A 16,905-nucleotide genomic window follows, 5' to 3' on the forward strand; every position below is an offset into this window, starting at 1 on the left:
ATCATAATTTATCTAATAATATAGATTATAATGCGCATACCATATACACTAATTCCATTCTAACAAAAGTATATAATGATATCTCATATTTGTACCTGCAATGACCATTCTACTATTCTAGTTCCACCATTTGTAGGTTGCTTCTAGGATCATGGGTTATGCGTGCATGCGTGCGAGTGTGTGGGTGCAAAAACATGCATGTATTTTGATTCTAGTTTTGTCACAGGGATCAACTGAGTTTCCTAGATTTTCTTTCTATTTTAATTTCCAGTTGTCTTTCTTCGGACTAATTGATGTAGCTGACCAAACGGAGGAGGGAAGGGCTCCAGCCTCAGAGACGAACCGTCTTCATACAAGTTATATGGTGTCATGACCCTTATTATTCTGAATTCTTTGTTTGCTTTCGTTGGACTAATAGATCTAGTTGAGCAAATGGGGTAATCCAATACTATTATATAAACCTTAGAGATGAAAAGTCTTTGTCCTAGGTATATGGCGTCATAGGTGCTGCCACATATCATCCAAAATTGGAGAGAGAGAGAGAGAGAGAGAGAGAGAGAGAGAGAGAGAGAGAGAGAGAGAGAGAGAGAGCATAGTCACCATGAACCAAAGGCTAAATATAAAGTTTTTATTTGTAAGACTATCTTGGAATCACAAGAACTGAAGCCAAATAGAATTCACTTAGAATGAAAGGTCGGCCAGGCCGAATGCTCTTGACACAGCCTTGCACCATGAATCAAACCGCTTTCTTCTGTGCTCCTCCTCCAAGAGAGGGTAAAAAATTGCAGGGTTTTCCCTCTTGTCAACACCAGAAAATATGTCATCTTCCGTCCAAACTCCCACTGATAATCCAGCTGCATAAGCTGCCCCGAGTGCGGTAGTCTCTATGTCTGCTGGCCTCACCACTGGACTCCCCAGTAAATCTGCCTGCGTACACTCAAGCATGATGATGTTTATCAAAGTGTTAGCTCAACATCCTAAAGCCAATTAAATTAGATAAACTGCAAATCTAGTGGAATTTATATCAACCTATGCAGTTGAGATGAACGTTTCACTCTAAAAGTAATTACAGAAGAACAGAAAAATGGATGGCATTCATTGCAATTAGCTACATTGTCTGCACAAGTTTTACCAGAAAGTATAATGCAATGACTTCAGAAATTGGATCCAAACAGACAGGTGACTGTACATAACTTCAGACCCTCAAATGTGGATAATTAATTAATAAGTCGTGAAATTCGTGCATTAATTTAAGCATTGATCTTATCTATTTCAAAGACTAGAGCTCATATTTGGTAAAGTTAGGCTCCGAATAAACAGGCAGACAGATGCAAGTCCCAAGTTTTAGCAGCCTTCAAATGCAACATGAACATTTATATCCAGAATTTCAGAAGAAGCAAGTAATCCACAGAAAAGTTACCTGAATCTGCATGAGTAGATTATTTACAGTAGCTCCGCCATCAACCCTCAGCAAAAACTCACCCTTCTCGTTTTTTGCTTCCCCTTCCCCTGCATCCTTGTGCATCGAATTGAGCACATCCTTCACCTGAAAACACATGCTCTCAAGCACTGCGCGTGCTATATGTGCTTTGGTGGTAAATCTCGTTATTCCTATACACACACCACGCGCATCGTCACGCCACCATGGTGCAAACAAGCCATTGAATGCAGGAACAAAGTATACACCACCCGTGTTCTCAACCGAGTCCGCCAACAGCTCGATGTCAGCAGCAGTCCCAATGATTCCAAGGCTGTCTCTCAGCCACTGAACTGCCGCACCAGCAATAGCAATTGACCCCTCCAGTGCATAATTTGTTGGAGAATTAGGCCCCAACTTGAAGGCTACAGTACTAAGCAGCCCATGTGAAGATGGCACAATATCCTCACCGGTGTTCAAAAGAATGAAAGCACCTGTGCCATAGGTGCTCTTAGCCTCCCCTTTCCTACATGCTTGTCCCAGCATGGCAGCATGCTGATCACCCAGGCAACCGGCGATTGGCACACCAGAGATTGGCCAACCATTAGCAATTTCTCCAATCACCTCAGCATTGCTGATAATACGCGGCAAGATCTCTCGAGGAATGCCGAGGATCTCAAGGGTAGGGAGGTGCCAATCTAAGGTTTTGAGGTCCATCAAAAGGGTTCTCGAAGCATTAGAACAGTCAGTAACATGGACGCCATGAACTTTATTCTGATGCCTATCTTCACCTTCACAACCACCAGTTAGATTCCAAATTAACCAAGAATCAATGGTACCAAACAGAGCATCCCCTGTTTTCACTGCAGTTTTTACTTCGTCAACAGATTCGAGCATCCACAACAGCTTAACAGAACTAAAGTAAGTACTTATGGGCAAACCAGCTGTTTCCACAAAGTGGGTCCTTCCCCCTGGCAATTGCTCTTCTAACCTTCTGCCAGACATTAAACAAAAGATAATTAATACAAAACAGAGCACTGGAGAGAGAGAGAGAGAGAGAGAGAGAGAGAGAGAGAGAGAGAGAGAGAGAGAGAGAGAGAGAGAGAGAGAGAGAGAGAGAGAGAGAGAGAGAGAGAGAGAGAGAGAGACCTGCAAATTGAGCTCGTCCTAACATCCATCCAGACGATTGCGTTATAAAGAGGCAATCCAGATGACCTACTCCAAACAACAGTAGTTTCTCTTTGATTAGTCAAGCCAATGACTTTGAGCCCCTTATCAACATTGTACCCATCTGCGGTAGCCTTGTCTACTGCTTTCTCCATACAAACCCTTACACTTTCAAGTATCTCCAAGGGATCATGCTCCACCCATCTTTTAATCGATTGAAGAAAAAACAAAAAAACAAAACAAAAAATGAATCATCAAAAAGAAATTGATCAAACACCCATCGAGAAAACAAGAAGATTACACCATCAACCTTCGAAATAATATAGGGATCCTCAAATAAACAATTTATATTCATAAAAAGTCTGTTTCGAGGGTACCCACAAAGAGATTAAGAGAATCTCATCATCCAGACCCATGAAATGACAAAATCACTACAAGAAATAGCACCCATCCTTTTGTGGGTAAGAGTGAATTCACCCCTAAAAACATTTGAAACACTGCAACTCTTAACAATTAGTCCCTGATACAAGAAGCAACGGTATTAAGAGGGCAACAAGAGCCCAAAAAGAGGAAAGAAAGATGGGGATGAATCATCAACCTACCCTGCTTCGGGATAAATCTGAGTGAATTCCACTTGGTGAGAAGCGATGGGCTTCCCATGGCGACCGTATATGAAGAACCTCGTGCTTGTCGTCCCTTGATCGATGGAACCAATGAATACCTCTTCTTCTTCTTCTTCTTCTTCTTCTCTTCTCTCTTCAGCCATCGTATCTTGGCACTCGGTGAAACAAGTGTTTCTCTCTCCTTGCTGATTGGAAGAGAAGGAGGGGGAGAACCTATGCTGCTATAAAGATCCAGGCAGTGTTCCTTCTTGGAACATATTTGGCAGCGGATAAATTATATTAAAGACCACCCTCTTAAATTTCAACGCTCGACTTATGGAACACTTTTTCTTTGGTCTCTTATGCTTTTCTGGTTTCCCATTTGGTAGAAATTCTGCCGTCTATCTAAAAAAAATAATTAAAATTTATTGATCTTGGAATGGGATAGGAATCATAGGATGCAGTAGGAACCTTCCCACATTCACAATTGACCATTGGTTTTGTTTCTCATTATTGCTCTGGGTGTTTTTTTTTTTTGAGAAGTGCTTTGGGTGATTTCAAATGTCCAACTAACTTTTGGTCCTAATTAATGTATCCAGCAAAGTACCTCAATTTTCAAATATTCTCCAAATTTTGAGCCTGATTTAAGCAAATAATCTTATGGGTTAACCCTCATTAGAGATATGGCAAAAATGACTTATTTATCCATACAAAAATAGCCAAACAGCATTTCAGTTTGGGCCTTTTAACTCCTGATTTTTTTCACCTCAGACAATGAAAATGATCGAAAATAAGAGCTTCAACTTTGATTGGAGACTCAACAATAATGAACGAAAATATACTAAATGTCTTAAAGGTAGGAAAATAAATTTGCACCCTACCTAAGAAAAAATTGTAAATACATAGCCATAGGGGTAAATGGCAATTTTAACTTTATAAACAACAATAACCCAGGATTAATATAATGGTGGTAGAGAAATGGAGATATTTGCTTAAGAGTGGCAAAAGTTTGGGGTTTTCTCATAAATGTGTATTTTATTCCCTATTTTATTATTATCATTATTAACAATGATATAAATGTTAGAAACTATATTGATAATCCCAAACTTATGATATTTCTTCCAAGCAACTAGGCCTGCCAACTACCTCACCAAATTCCTAATATGTCGAAACACGTGTCCATCGTTGGTTGGTCATAGGTGTCTAACTCAACGCCCCTATTAAATTTTAGTTTTTTTGAGATAAGAGCAAGGTTTTCTGGCGTCGTTTACAATTTCCGGATTATCTGCAATTGAATCGAACAAAGCTGTTATATACTTATATTTAGATTTTCACTTTACTGGCGTGGAGGTCAATCCCAAATTTCTAGATGGGTGGGACCCAAAAAAGTGCAAAATGGTCTTTCATGAGCATTGAACAGCTCCCCTCATAAGTTGGGGATTGGAATCCAATTAAGTAGAAATATAAGTGGATCTTTAAGGCCATTTAATCACAAATAATACATTTTTTTGAATCGCAAATAGCAGCTTTCTTTTTTAATCAGGCACGACGAAATCTTCATCATCTTATAAGAATAATTAAGAATATAATGGCAGAAGCAACATGCATTACTAAGGAAAGTCTATTTAACTCTTCCACCTGCTTAAGCTTTTGTTGCTTTCTTTAGCCAAGATTCCCCCTTTAGACTCGGTGGTTGCCTTGTGAAACTGAAAACCCATTCAATGGAGAGAATTATATCTCTTAAATTAGTGTTCAAGAAACAGGATTAACCAAGCACCACCCAAGAATTCCATTCTACTTTTTTCTCTGAGAATGGATGATGGATCCACGAGTAGGAGCAAAGTTTGACAAGATTTTCAGCCTCTCAAAACACCATATTAGCCCAAATCAACTCACAAAAAGGAAAAGCCCACAAGGGCTCCACACACCTGGCTAGGTGGGTCGGTTAAGACTTTCAAGTTGAAAGAAGTCGAGAGTTCGATACCCACAGTATGCATCCTTTGCCGGAAGGCCTTAGGGATGAGAAACTAACAGAGCCTGGGCTTGGAAATACTTTACACATTACTGTGCTGTACTCATGTCCAAGGCAATTGTATACATAAAGCGAACCTTGATTTTTCTTTTTGGGAGTTTGGGGAAATCAAAGCTCTAGTTTGGAAGTCTTATTACAGGCTGAGGTGTGTCACGCTGGCCATAGACTTGAGGCTGCATCCAAAGGGTAAAACTCTTATAAGTGCTCTCTCTTTCCCCCAGGACATGGTTTCCCATTTCACTTAGGCCTTGTAGGTCTGGTAAAGAAGCCAAAGGAGCAGAGCTTAAGGTGTTCAAGCTTTGCTCATTCTTGCAGCAAGCCAAGCCGAGTTCAAGCTGGCTTGTTTACGGAAGAAATATGTTTTTTGGAAGAATTAGGATTGCAAAAAAATGCATTGTTTCAGAGCTAGAAGTAACAAGATTTAGCCACCAACAGGGGCTCCGCTTGTCTGGTAGGAGCAGCTAGTGCACGTCACCTTGTCTTGGGACGATGCAAGTTTGAATCCCAATGGTATCATTGTATAACTGGTAGGGGTCTACCTCACCCCAGCTTGCCTGTCAAAAAAAAAAAAAAGAAATACGATTTAACCACTAAACCTGCAAACCAAATAGTTCGATCATATGTTCTCTATATATTATATGATGTAAAGTATTATTACTTAACCAGCTCATACAGGTGGAGCCAAGGCCAGTACCTATTATTCATATTTTTGTATGAGTTTGAATAAGCTCTTTATGGCCGAACATATAGTTCCTGTAGTTGCATTAATTCATTGGCATTTTGAATGAAAGCTACAACATATTCAGCCGTTCATAATGCATGCTTAAGATAGATTAAAATATGACCAAAAAGCTTTCTAAATCTCTAATTCCAAAAGTTTCAAGTCCCAAGTACAGCGGAGAAAGACAGAAATTGCAGTGCTACTGATTTTTCATCTGTTATAATATTGGAAAATACTTAATTCGGGCTCGCGAGCACTCTGCTCATCTGGTAGGAGCCACTTGTGAATGCCACCAAGTTGGCAAATGTTAAGTTCGAAACCCATGCACGTGTCCTTTGCCGTGACGCCAAAGCTGTTTGAAATCCCTGGTGGGCAAGGGAGAAGGCGTTTTATGCCAATGAACTTAACGAGCGAGGTGGTTTTTCTTCAGTTATACAAAAAAGAGGCTATTTTTTTTATGCAGAGTTGATGCCACGGCTGACAGCCACCCATCTTGACATTTTTCTAGATAGAGACCAAGCCTAAAGATGGCAGTGGACGGGGGACAAGGTCTTCACCCCTGCTCCAACTCAAAATTTTGCCCTCCATCCCTGTCTCAGAATTTCCATTTCCATCTCAAAACAACTTTATTCCTATTTTAAAAGGATTAAGAAGAAAATAAGGAGATGAAGGGTTTAGGGTTATATATATATATATATATATAGATAAAGATTTTATAATATATAAGGGTATATTAATAATTTCATTAACCAGTATCAGGAACAGGGGTGAAGCGGGGCAGGGGCAAGAGTAAGTTCATCCCTGAATGGGTTTTGATTTTCACCTTCATCTCCGATCCATTCTCCATTTTATGTCCTTCATCCCCAGTCCAAACGGAGTGGATTAGGATGAATCCTTGTTTTTTTCCATTCCGCTGGCAAGTTGGATGGCTGTCAGTGGCGCTGCATGCAATGCTAACACTGAAAAAAAAAACACTCAAATACTAGCATCCAGACAGAAAACAGGCGAGCTATTTTATTATTAGACTGGAGGAGACAGTTTGCTTGCATGGTCTAACCCCAGTAAGTAAATTATGTCTAAACATACAAACAAGGTTTATAGTTTACATAGTTTACAGTAATGCAATGTGAAATATAATGGGGCTGCAACGACACAAAAAAAAGAAAAAGAAATCGACATTGTTAACACTTCAGCTCTCTGAATTTGGCGCTGTTCTTTCTGTACAAACACTGTACATCAATAGTGTGAAATGAACTGGCAACTGAAAACGTATATACAAAGCCCCAATGGAATTGATGATGACCTGCAGGGAACACAATAAACAACAAATCTTGTTGTCATAGGAATTATTCGGAGAGGAACCTTAAGAAAGCGATAAAGGATTTACATCACATATCTATAAGTAAAAATTTGAGAAGCATCAGGTGACGAATGCATCACATAACATCACCATATCCATAACTGTTACGGTAATTAGTGTTTTATCAATGCATGGTCTGCGTGTGTATTGATGTCTATAATTATAGTTCAAGAACGATAGTAGAAAATTGCAACAAAAACTAATTTGTCCAAAAGCATAGAGAAGATAAAATTAGTTTAGAGTACATTCCAACCAAGAAGAAAGCATAAATGAACAGCTTATATCAGTCTCTTGAATTCATGAATGAAAATAGAAAAATTGGAAGCAATCTAATTTGAACAATCAGGATAACACAATAACATGGCTGCTTGTACAAGAAAATTGAATCAATCTAAAGAATCTCTCAAACAAATCACCGAAAGAGCTCCTAGAAACACATTTCATGAGAGTGCTCGAACAGTCACATGTTGCATCAAGAATATCAATTTCCCGGGAAGTAAAGCAAGTTAATGTTCTGTATATGTGCACTAGCAGCTATTTGGAGACAATCAATAACATGCTCTTTAGAATAATCACAATTTAGGGCCTTCTGTTGAGGGATTTTCTTCCTTAATAGAAAAGAAGACCACATAAGTGGATCGGTTAAATAAATACTCAAGACTAGATAATACAGTCACCAGTTTGAGATTCAGCTGAGGTTACAAACTTACAAAACTTGTCACCACCACACAATATTGTCATAAATAATTGGTTTTAATATATTGAATTAATAGTTATATATACGAAAGACATAACCATGATGCATCTGTGGCAATATGCTAACTGACTTGGGACAATATCATCGCTATTGCCAAGAATAAAGCAAAATTGGGTGTATCCAGGGGCGGCTCAAGAGAAGTTGAGGCCCTAGGCATAAATCATTGGAGGCCCATATTTCTCCATATTTTTTTTATTGGAGGCCCTCAGCATGAGGGCTTCAGCATGTGCCATATTTCATTGGAGGCCCTCAGCATGTGCCATATTTCATTGGAGGTCCTAGGCGGTGGCCTCAAATTTCAAAGAGGCCAGCCGACACTGGGTGTATCGTACGATTTTTGACAATTTCCAATCTTTATTCATCTCTTATATTCTCTCTTCACCCTTTCTCTTTTTCCCTTTTTTATTGTTTCTATTTACTTTTCTCATTATTTCTCCTTTTTCCTGTCTTTCTTCCTTTTGGTGTTTCCTGAGGAGATAAGTTGATAAAACGCCTAAACCAAACTTGAGTAAAAAATATTGTTTTAGTGCTGAAATGTTTTTTCCACATTCCTTTAGAATAGTTTAGCACAAATTGGAGTGAAAGAATCTTCCAGTCTCAAATCACTTCCTGGTCTCTAGAATTACTACATAGTACAGACAACACTAACCCTAAACCCTAAAACAATTGAACTGGATTGGCCATAGCAGAAGTTTGTTAATTAACTTGTGCACTGACAACATCAATTGTGGTCAACAGACTTATTTGCATACTAACCAATGGCCAAATCTAAAAAGTTAATCAAAGTATGTGACCAAAACTTCTTAATGACACTATCACAAGTTACATATTCCTCTTTTAAGAATTAATTTTAACCTGCATCTAGATTTGTGGTAAAAGTATTTTGAGATGAAATACTCTTTAGGTGGTTTGATCATGCCCTGAGGAACCAACCTTTCAGGCTGTTTAGCATTTCAGTTTGCAGTCTTGGATTGGCAGAATTGGTTAGCAAACAAGCACATAAAATCATCACTTTCAGCTGCATGCATGTGTCAACACATACAAACCACTTCCCAACAAGCAGCATCCTATGGTTCTTAGGACAGTCGACAGGCTCACCATCAAAGCAAGAAGGGCTCAAAGAGGAAGATGAGAGGTACAAGAAAATTTCATTGATTCTAAACAAGAGAGAGTTACAAAAATATATGGGAGCCAACTCCCCTACTCACTGACAAAAATTGTTGACTTAAAAACAAAGAATGAAACAGTTCAAGAATACCCTTATAAAATAATAAAATGTACAAGAGAGAGGGGTAGCACACAGGATAGTGATACATGTATTACATTTCTCAACACACACCATGATTCATGTCATTAATAACCAATTGATGATAAAGAAGCAGCATTTGAAGCACCTTAGAAGAAGTGGAAAGGAGCAGCTGAAAAGGCCCAAAGATATTATTTTGTTCTTCAGCATCAGCAAACGTAAAGTTTAACTTCCAATTTCACTTTAGCATGTTAATCCAGGGAGGTAATGCATAATAAATGGAAAATAATGGATCTGTCACAAGTACTGTTACTGTATTATCTAATCTTAAAAGACCATACATATGCATAGCCAGTTAACTACACGTATAGATACACATTTGTGAGGATAGGGAACAGAGAAAGATATTTGAACCCTCTTTATAAATAACCCATACAACAAACTAGCAATATGGATCTAATGGTTCTGGAAAACCAATGTCTCAAAAGTTTGTTTACCAGCATCACTTTAGGAATAAACTTAAATTTAGGAAACCACATCAAAATTCAATAAATCCACAGTAAAAAGGGTAAAAGGAAAAGCAATTCTAGAAAACTACCACCTTATCTTCCTTTTAATCAGTCATTTCTAATCCCATTAAATCATTTAATCTAAATAATCAAACGGTTTAAAATAACAAGTATGTGCTCCAAGAGCACCCTGTCATTATTCTACATAGATAAACACTAAGTGACCAAGAGACACAAAATAAAGCAAACAAGAAACGGTTACAAATGGTAGCCTTAAACTCTGGCCTTTTGAGTTCTCATCCCAGGCCACTTGGATTTGGCACTTATATAAGATTTGTGTGAAAACCTTCCACAAATAAGGATGCCAATGGAATAGGTTAGGGTTTCCGACCAAATCCGATTAGTTGGGTTTGGCAAAGCATGTGCTATCCAATTAAAAATCAGATTCAAATTCATTGTGCAGCTTTGTATCCCACCTGAATCCAATGGATAATCTGACCTGATTACATATAAAACATATTTGATTAAATAATTGGATCCAGATTGGGCATTACCCTTTTCCATCCAACTCCAAATCTGAATCCAAACCTAATTAGGATAGATCCAAGTACATTGGACTCAGTAATGCTGAGACGCAAACCAAGTCTGACCCATTTACATCCCTACCCACATGGTTAGAAGCAAAGGGGATTGGTGCCAGCCTGGAAGGAAACCTCCATTTTTAAGTATCGAGCATTGGAAAAAATGTTTTGACTCTTCCATGACCCAGTGGTTTGACTTGACCCGACCCGACCCAATTTGATATAAGGTCAGGTATGGGTTTGAAATAAATATCCCCAGTATGTTTCGGGTGAGATGCAGATTTAGGTACTCCCAACAAAACTGTACCCAACATAATGTGACCTGATACCCGATATGAACATGCATAGTTGTCTAAGTACATCTACAAGACTACAATTTTATATACTATATAAGAAACAATGTATAAAATCTTTATGAAAAGGAAGAAACAATGTTATATATCAAGTTATTATCATAGAATTATAAGATAATAGAATGCCAACTGACTGTTAATATATTCACAAATTAGGAAAGTTATTTATTCATTTATTCTTCTAAATAAGAGATTTTCATACCTACTGGCATAATAACACAGTCTAATTGGCTCGACCCAATCTGAACCAGATTTTTGTCCTGAACCCAACTAACATTTGCCATGGATCTAGCTTTCTAAACCCCACCATAAAGCACAACACAAATAAGTTAACTTCAATCCTACCTGAATAAAACCATTGCCAACCTAGTTGTAGCTGGCAATCCTGAGGGTATATTGGTGATCCATGTGGAAGAGTATGGTCAAGATGATACACAAAATCATATATACACAAATACATCCATAGTACAAGCAGGATATTTTCTATGTTTTTAAAGAGTGCATTAGGCACGTGGATCTTTTTTTCCAATTCATAGGAGGTGCACCTGAGTGTTATTGCTAGAGGCATAGTCGTTCTTTCTGGTGTATAGTTCTTTTACTACTTTCTTCAAGAAAAAACCTTGATTCTCACAACCAAGACTGTTCTATAGCAGGAGACAGGTCATATGAAGTCAAGGTAAGTGTTTCTATATTCAGTGCGTTAGTGATATCTTGTCCTTTTCCTATAACAAAAAAAAAATAATACCTTTTTTATCAATAAAAAAGTACTTTTAAGTAGGTTCTATGTGGGTGCACACAGTTTAGGTGTGGATACCCTAAGTGTACTGATGAAAGCCATAGCTTTCTGGCAATCTGACCACATGGATGTGTCTCTGTGGTCATTTGCTAGGAACCACCATTCAACCCTTCCACCATATTTTTTCAATGAAAAACACGATCTTTTAAGTCTTGAAAGTTATAAAGTTATGGACTTATGGGTTGTTCAAACCTTCAAAAGCCTTGTTTACATGTCAGAAACAAAAGATCCAAAAGTTGATTCCCACTAAATCAGCCATTTAGAGCACAACTGTATGGCCAGATTTCAAAAAAAGATGGTGGAAAATGGGCATGCACACCCACTCCTTTCCATGTGTGTTTGTGTATCGCTTGGAAAAGGCTCTTTGCAACCTGATAGATCAAAGTTTGTTTAAGTGACTGTTCTTTGGAACTTCTTATGGATCTCTAACTACTAACTTCTTCATTACCAAGTATTGCTGAGCTGGCCTGAGGGGGATGTTAGATCCAAATGGAAAGGAGTTAGCAAGGTAAATAGGAGTTACTGGAGAAGCTATAACTATTGACTAACAATAAGGATCTTCTAACCTCTTTTTTCTCACAAAGCTCAAGTGCAGATGTTGCTCCCTTTTGAGATCCTTTTGGAGGAGCTAGGGAGTTACTAAAGAAGCTATTAACTATTGACTGATGATAAGGAACTTCTGACCTATTTTCCTCACAAAGCTTGAGTGGAGAGGTTGCTCCCATTTGAGATCCTTCTAGAGGAGCTAGGGAGTCCGGTTAGAGTCCTGTTAAGAAGATATTTTTTGGGGGTTGTTTGGTTTTGAAGGGAGCTTGGCTGCAACAAAAGGGCCAGCCTCCAAATCCTAGCCTGGAATGTTATTAGCTCCAATAGACCTTCCTATCCTTGATTAGACAATCTATTTGACCTTATATATACATTTATTTGTTATTTATTTATTTATACAGAGAGAGATGTCACCTCATCAATCATCTCCAAAAGAGTACAGTCTAGTCGAGATATTTGTCACAATCACGTAACCCAGCAAGATCTTGAATTTCTTATATATTAAATTGGTATATTGTAAAGTTAGGAACCCCAAAATCCAGAAAGGAACTCATGATCTTGGCACATTTGACATTATTGTAATAGTTTTATGATAATTGTGAAAATATTATGAAACTAACCGTGTTGTATTTTTGAGAGAGAAAAAGCAAGTTTGTATTCATGAAATATGGCAATTATACATCATATATTTACAGCCAAAGTAACCGTGTTGTAAACTCACAGCATTCTTGGATTTTAAAACCCCAAACTTTTGGAATGATAAAAACGCCAAAAGATGATGAATTAACCTATGTTTTCTTAAATTGTTAGGAATTTCTAAATTTTGTAATTAATATTCCTAAGAAAAAGAATTGGCATTTCATCAATTTTACATGACTGATACAAGTGACCACAATATTGTTCTTTTCATCCTCATAAAGAATGCCTAGCCAAAGATAAAGAATTAAATGACTTTCTTAATGAACCATTTATATCTGGAAAGATGTACCCAAAATGATCCGCGGTTTTGAATCAAATGGAAAAAAAAGAGGTGACACACTTAGGAAACTCCAAACACCATGCATCCAACAGAAATTCAGAAATAAGGAGGATGGAGATTTTGCTGATCTCCACATCTCTCTCCAATTATCTTGAGTTTCCGAAAAATGATCCTCGGTTTTGAATCAAATGGTCAAAAAAGAGGTCACTTAGGAAATTCCAAACATCATGCATGTAACAGTAATTCAGAAATAAGGAGGATTGAGATTTTGCTACTCTCCAATTATCTTGAGTCTCCAAAAGTGAGGCTTGGGAAATATGGAATCCACTAGGCTTCCAATAATCTCTAACAGTTTAGAACCAAAAGGGCCCTGGGGAAAAATGGAAGACAATGCGCTAAATATTTTAGATTGAAATGTAGAATCTTAGAAAATTTTGACGTCACTAGTGTGTGCAAAGAAAGCATGAGAAAGTTACTTCTAACTGTTGGAAACATATACCGCATGTCTATAACTCCAGGACAGATCAACTCACCAGACTCCCAGAGAAGAGTGATATCAAAGAAATCACATAGTTTCCATTTTTAAGTTTCACCTAGTAAAGTATTCCCTCAAAGATTGTTCTTGAACATCAAGTACAAAAATTTGTTCATTTAAACCATGTATGTACAAGTGGTCAGATCCAACTTTTTTACATACAAATTTTATTCAACATACCATCTGAAGCTGAAACGTGCACTTTATGAATCAAACAGCAGATTATTGCTCTGGTTATTCCCTTTACTCACAACATTTAAGGTAAACTATAAATAGAAAAGCAACATTCAAGACCAATGTAAGGTGATTAGACTAAATAAACCAATTTTCATTGCCAATTTCATACAACTCTTCATAATTTGCATTATTTTCCTAGCATATATCTTGTTTAACTTTCCATTTGTTTTCCTATTACTTCCTTAATTTTTGTAGATTTAAATTATTTAATGAGGATTACATGTAGTGAGACATGGACACATCACATTCCCTCATGACATTTATGCACATGAAAAGCATTTTGCAGCTTCCAGCTCATCCTGTGCAGGACCCTGTTTATGCAATATTTTGCATGACCAAGAGATTGAGTAAGATACAAGTTACAATTCATGCATGCCTTCTTTAAATTCTCACAGATATTTTTCTCATTCACTCGTGTCTCTGTCTTCTTAATCTATGTGCTCTCTTGTCGATTGTCCAGAACACTTTTTTGGCATGATTTTTCTTCAAGCTTGACTCCATTATATAAGTGCATTACAAGGTAGTAATGTTTTTTTTTCGCTTTATAAGGATAAAATTGAGAATTAGGTCCTGATGAAGACAATGCTGAAGAGCTGTGTGTAGGGAGAGGATGAAATTCCATGTCTTTCCTTTCAGCACATGCATGGGAGCTGAGCTCTGTGATAGAGAAAGGAGGTAACCACTTCGAGCAGGAGCTTCATTTGGTAGTAAGGGATATACATTCACAAATTAAAATTAAAATATATGCTAAAGATGGAACGGTAGAGCTTCTTGTAAGAGTGTTATGTATGTCTCAGGACCTCTACAAGATTTTTCATCCTATTACTTTGTTATGCATACATGAAAGTAGCAGGAACTTACTCTCAAAGCAAAAAGAAAAATACCTAATCATCTGTGCAGTGGGCACTAAAGGCAAATAAATCCAAAAAATATAGTTTCACTAATACAATACAAAAATAATAACACTAATGTATATTGACAAAAAGAAAAAGTAAATGTCCAAATAAAATCACGACTTCAACTACATGCTATATAAATTACCATATTAAATTTGAGGACACAATTGATTGTCATAGCCTGTCAAGCGCTTCATTATTTTCTTCCTTCTTCTCTAAGCAGACTCCATTATCCGTGCAGGATAATCACATTTTATCTTGGTAGTCAAACCATTACATATCATCAGCTTTCTTCAAGCAGCATAACGGACAGAGAGGATCCAGCTTATATGCTTCAGAGGTTTTCTCCTCTAAACAGTCTGAATGAAAGAGATGACCACAAACTAAAATAGCTACAACAGAAACATCACTAGAGGTCAGCAACTCCCGGCCAAGTGATGACTTGCTCATTAGAAGCTTCTGGCATAACCCACATGTGCTCCTCGCCATGCTGGATGGAGGTGGATCAATTACGAAGTTGGTAGCCTTGATTCTTTCAGGTCTATAAGAAAATCCATGCTTATCCACTGTACAAAATTTGTAAGTATGAAAAGGGTTCAACCACAACAATAAGTAGAAAAACCTTCCACAAGGTAAAAATTTATAAATAACAAAAAAGGTTAAATCCCAAATAAAGAATACCTTGATGAAATGCAGACGTCGGGATGGAGTTGTTTCTGGTATGCATTAGAGAAAGCCTATCATCAAGCAAGGGAGCAGTACTCTTGTGCAGTGAATTTATACCATAACTACTGTCCGACACTCGGCTTGATAACCACCAGCCATGATCATGATGTGAAAGCCTTGTGAAGATTGGATAGTTGTCTCTTTGATGATAATGTGAATGATAACAATTTGGAAGCATTATATGATTGCTAATCTGCCTTTTGATAGAAGGAAGAGGTCTGACTGATGACGAAAATGTTATGAATCTCTGCATATAAAAACAGCATATTAACATAAAAAGGCCCTAGGCCCTAGGCCCTAGCAATTTCCTAGTACAATAAATGGATTATGCAAGCATATCTTAAAGATATTGTTTCCAAGAATTTCTAAGCAAGGTGATAACTTGGGGTTTGTGGGAGAAAAGACAATTTGAAAACACACACACACACACACACACACACACACACACACACACACACACACACACACATATATATATATATATATATATTAGCTAATTCTATTTAAAATTTTAAAAAATAAATTAATGTATAACCTTTTTACTTCATTTTCATAAAAAAATATTCAGAAAATCACATGGTAATATTGCAATCATATTGTGATAATTTGTATTTGGTGATAATCTAAAATATCACAAGATTTTGCACATTTATTTTTAAAATTGTCTGCAAAAGTATTAAAGATGTTTCCAGGGCATTGAAGATATTCATGGGGAAGGAAAAAACCAGCAAAGAAACAAACCTCTTGTGATGGCACGTCCATTCTCAATGAGCTCAGCAATAAATCTACAGTTTTCCGTACACACAGTCAGTTTATTATGATTTGATATAATTTTGATATAATCTTCTCAGTCAGTTAATGATCATGTCGAGTTTATTGGAGTCAAAAAGTAAAGAAGAAGTACATAAATCATAACATTAAGATAGATAAGCAAAGACTTGACAGCCAAAATGATATCATACAAAGAATTATGATCTTGAAATTGGTGTAGTGAGATGGGACCTAGGCCGCTAGGCAGGTGGTATAGGTTCAAATCCCATGGGTGTCACCCCTTGCACAAGCCGAAGCGTGGCGACTACCCGGGGGCAAGGGGTAAGCCCACGGAGTTTTACGCTGCCAGGACAGTGACTGTAAGTACGGCAGGCAGAGCCAGCATGGCTAGGTCTCTGATCCTAGGGTCAGTTTCTCTGTGTAAATATCAAAAAAAGGTAGAACTAGGAAGACTCATCTTACATTAGCAACCCTATTAACCTATTCTTACAACAGGTTACATGAAACTAACATGATAGCATATCTCACATTTTCCACGTTGTACTCACTTCCAAAGAAATAACATAAAAAACATTGAACAACAATAAAACAGAAACATGAATAGATAACCAAATAAATATGAGACCATTCAGGACAGCTTCTGGTTGATAATATTTTGATGTTTGATGTCTTTC

General features: G+C 37.4%; 1 protein-coding gene and 1 long non-coding RNA gene across 2 annotated transcripts; both read right to left on the reverse strand.

The window, feature by feature from the left end:
• Positions 1-604: 604 nt before the first annotated feature.
• Positions 605-3,522, reverse strand: LOC149842035 (glycerol kinase-like). Its single transcript, XM_089998854.1, has 4 exons — positions 3,187-3,522; positions 2,567-2,788; positions 1,421-2,411; positions 605-927 (listed from the first exon to the last, which is right to left on the reverse strand). Exons 1-4 carry the CDS (start codon positions 3,348-3,350, stop codon positions 682-684), a joined length of 1,623 nt encoding a protein of 540 aa, XP_089854980.1. The 5' UTR covers positions 3,351-3,522; the 3' UTR covers positions 605-681.
• A 3,443-nt stretch (positions 3,523-6,965) lies between these two features.
• On the reverse strand, positions 6,966-16,243 carry LOC149842036 (uncharacterized). The gene is made up of 4 exons (XR_016431029.1): positions 16,202-16,243; positions 15,416-15,707; positions 14,880-15,300; positions 6,966-7,242 (listed from the first exon to the last, which is right to left on the reverse strand). It is a non-coding gene; the product is annotated as an uncharacterized LOC149842036 (long non-coding RNA).
• Between the last annotated feature and the right edge of the window lie 662 nt (positions 16,244-16,905).

The sequence above is a fragment of the Nuphar pumila genome, chromosome 3 (genome assembly GCF_984573655.1).
Source record: "Nuphar pumila chromosome 3, dmNupPumi1.hap1.1, whole genome shotgun sequence".
Classification (NCBI taxonomy): Eukaryota; Viridiplantae; Streptophyta; class Magnoliopsida; order Nymphaeales; family Nymphaeaceae; genus Nuphar; species Nuphar pumila.

What these genes read in the sequence shown, in the direction of transcription:
- LOC149842035 (XM_089998854.1), bottom strand. Translation starts at nt 3,350, where the DNA reads ATGGCTGAAGAGAGAAGAGAAGAAGAAGAAGAAGAAGAAGAAGAGGTA. An exon ending in CAGATTTATCCCGAAGCAGG is followed by an intron (nt 2,789 to 3,186) that starts GTAGGTTGATGA and finishes ATCGATTAAAAG; the next exon opens with ATGGGTGGAGCATGATCCCT. An exon ending in AGGACGAGCTCAATTTGCAG is followed by an intron (nt 2,412 to 2,566) that starts GTCTCTCTCTCT and finishes AATGTCTGGCAG; the next exon opens with AAGGTTAGAAGAGCAATTGC.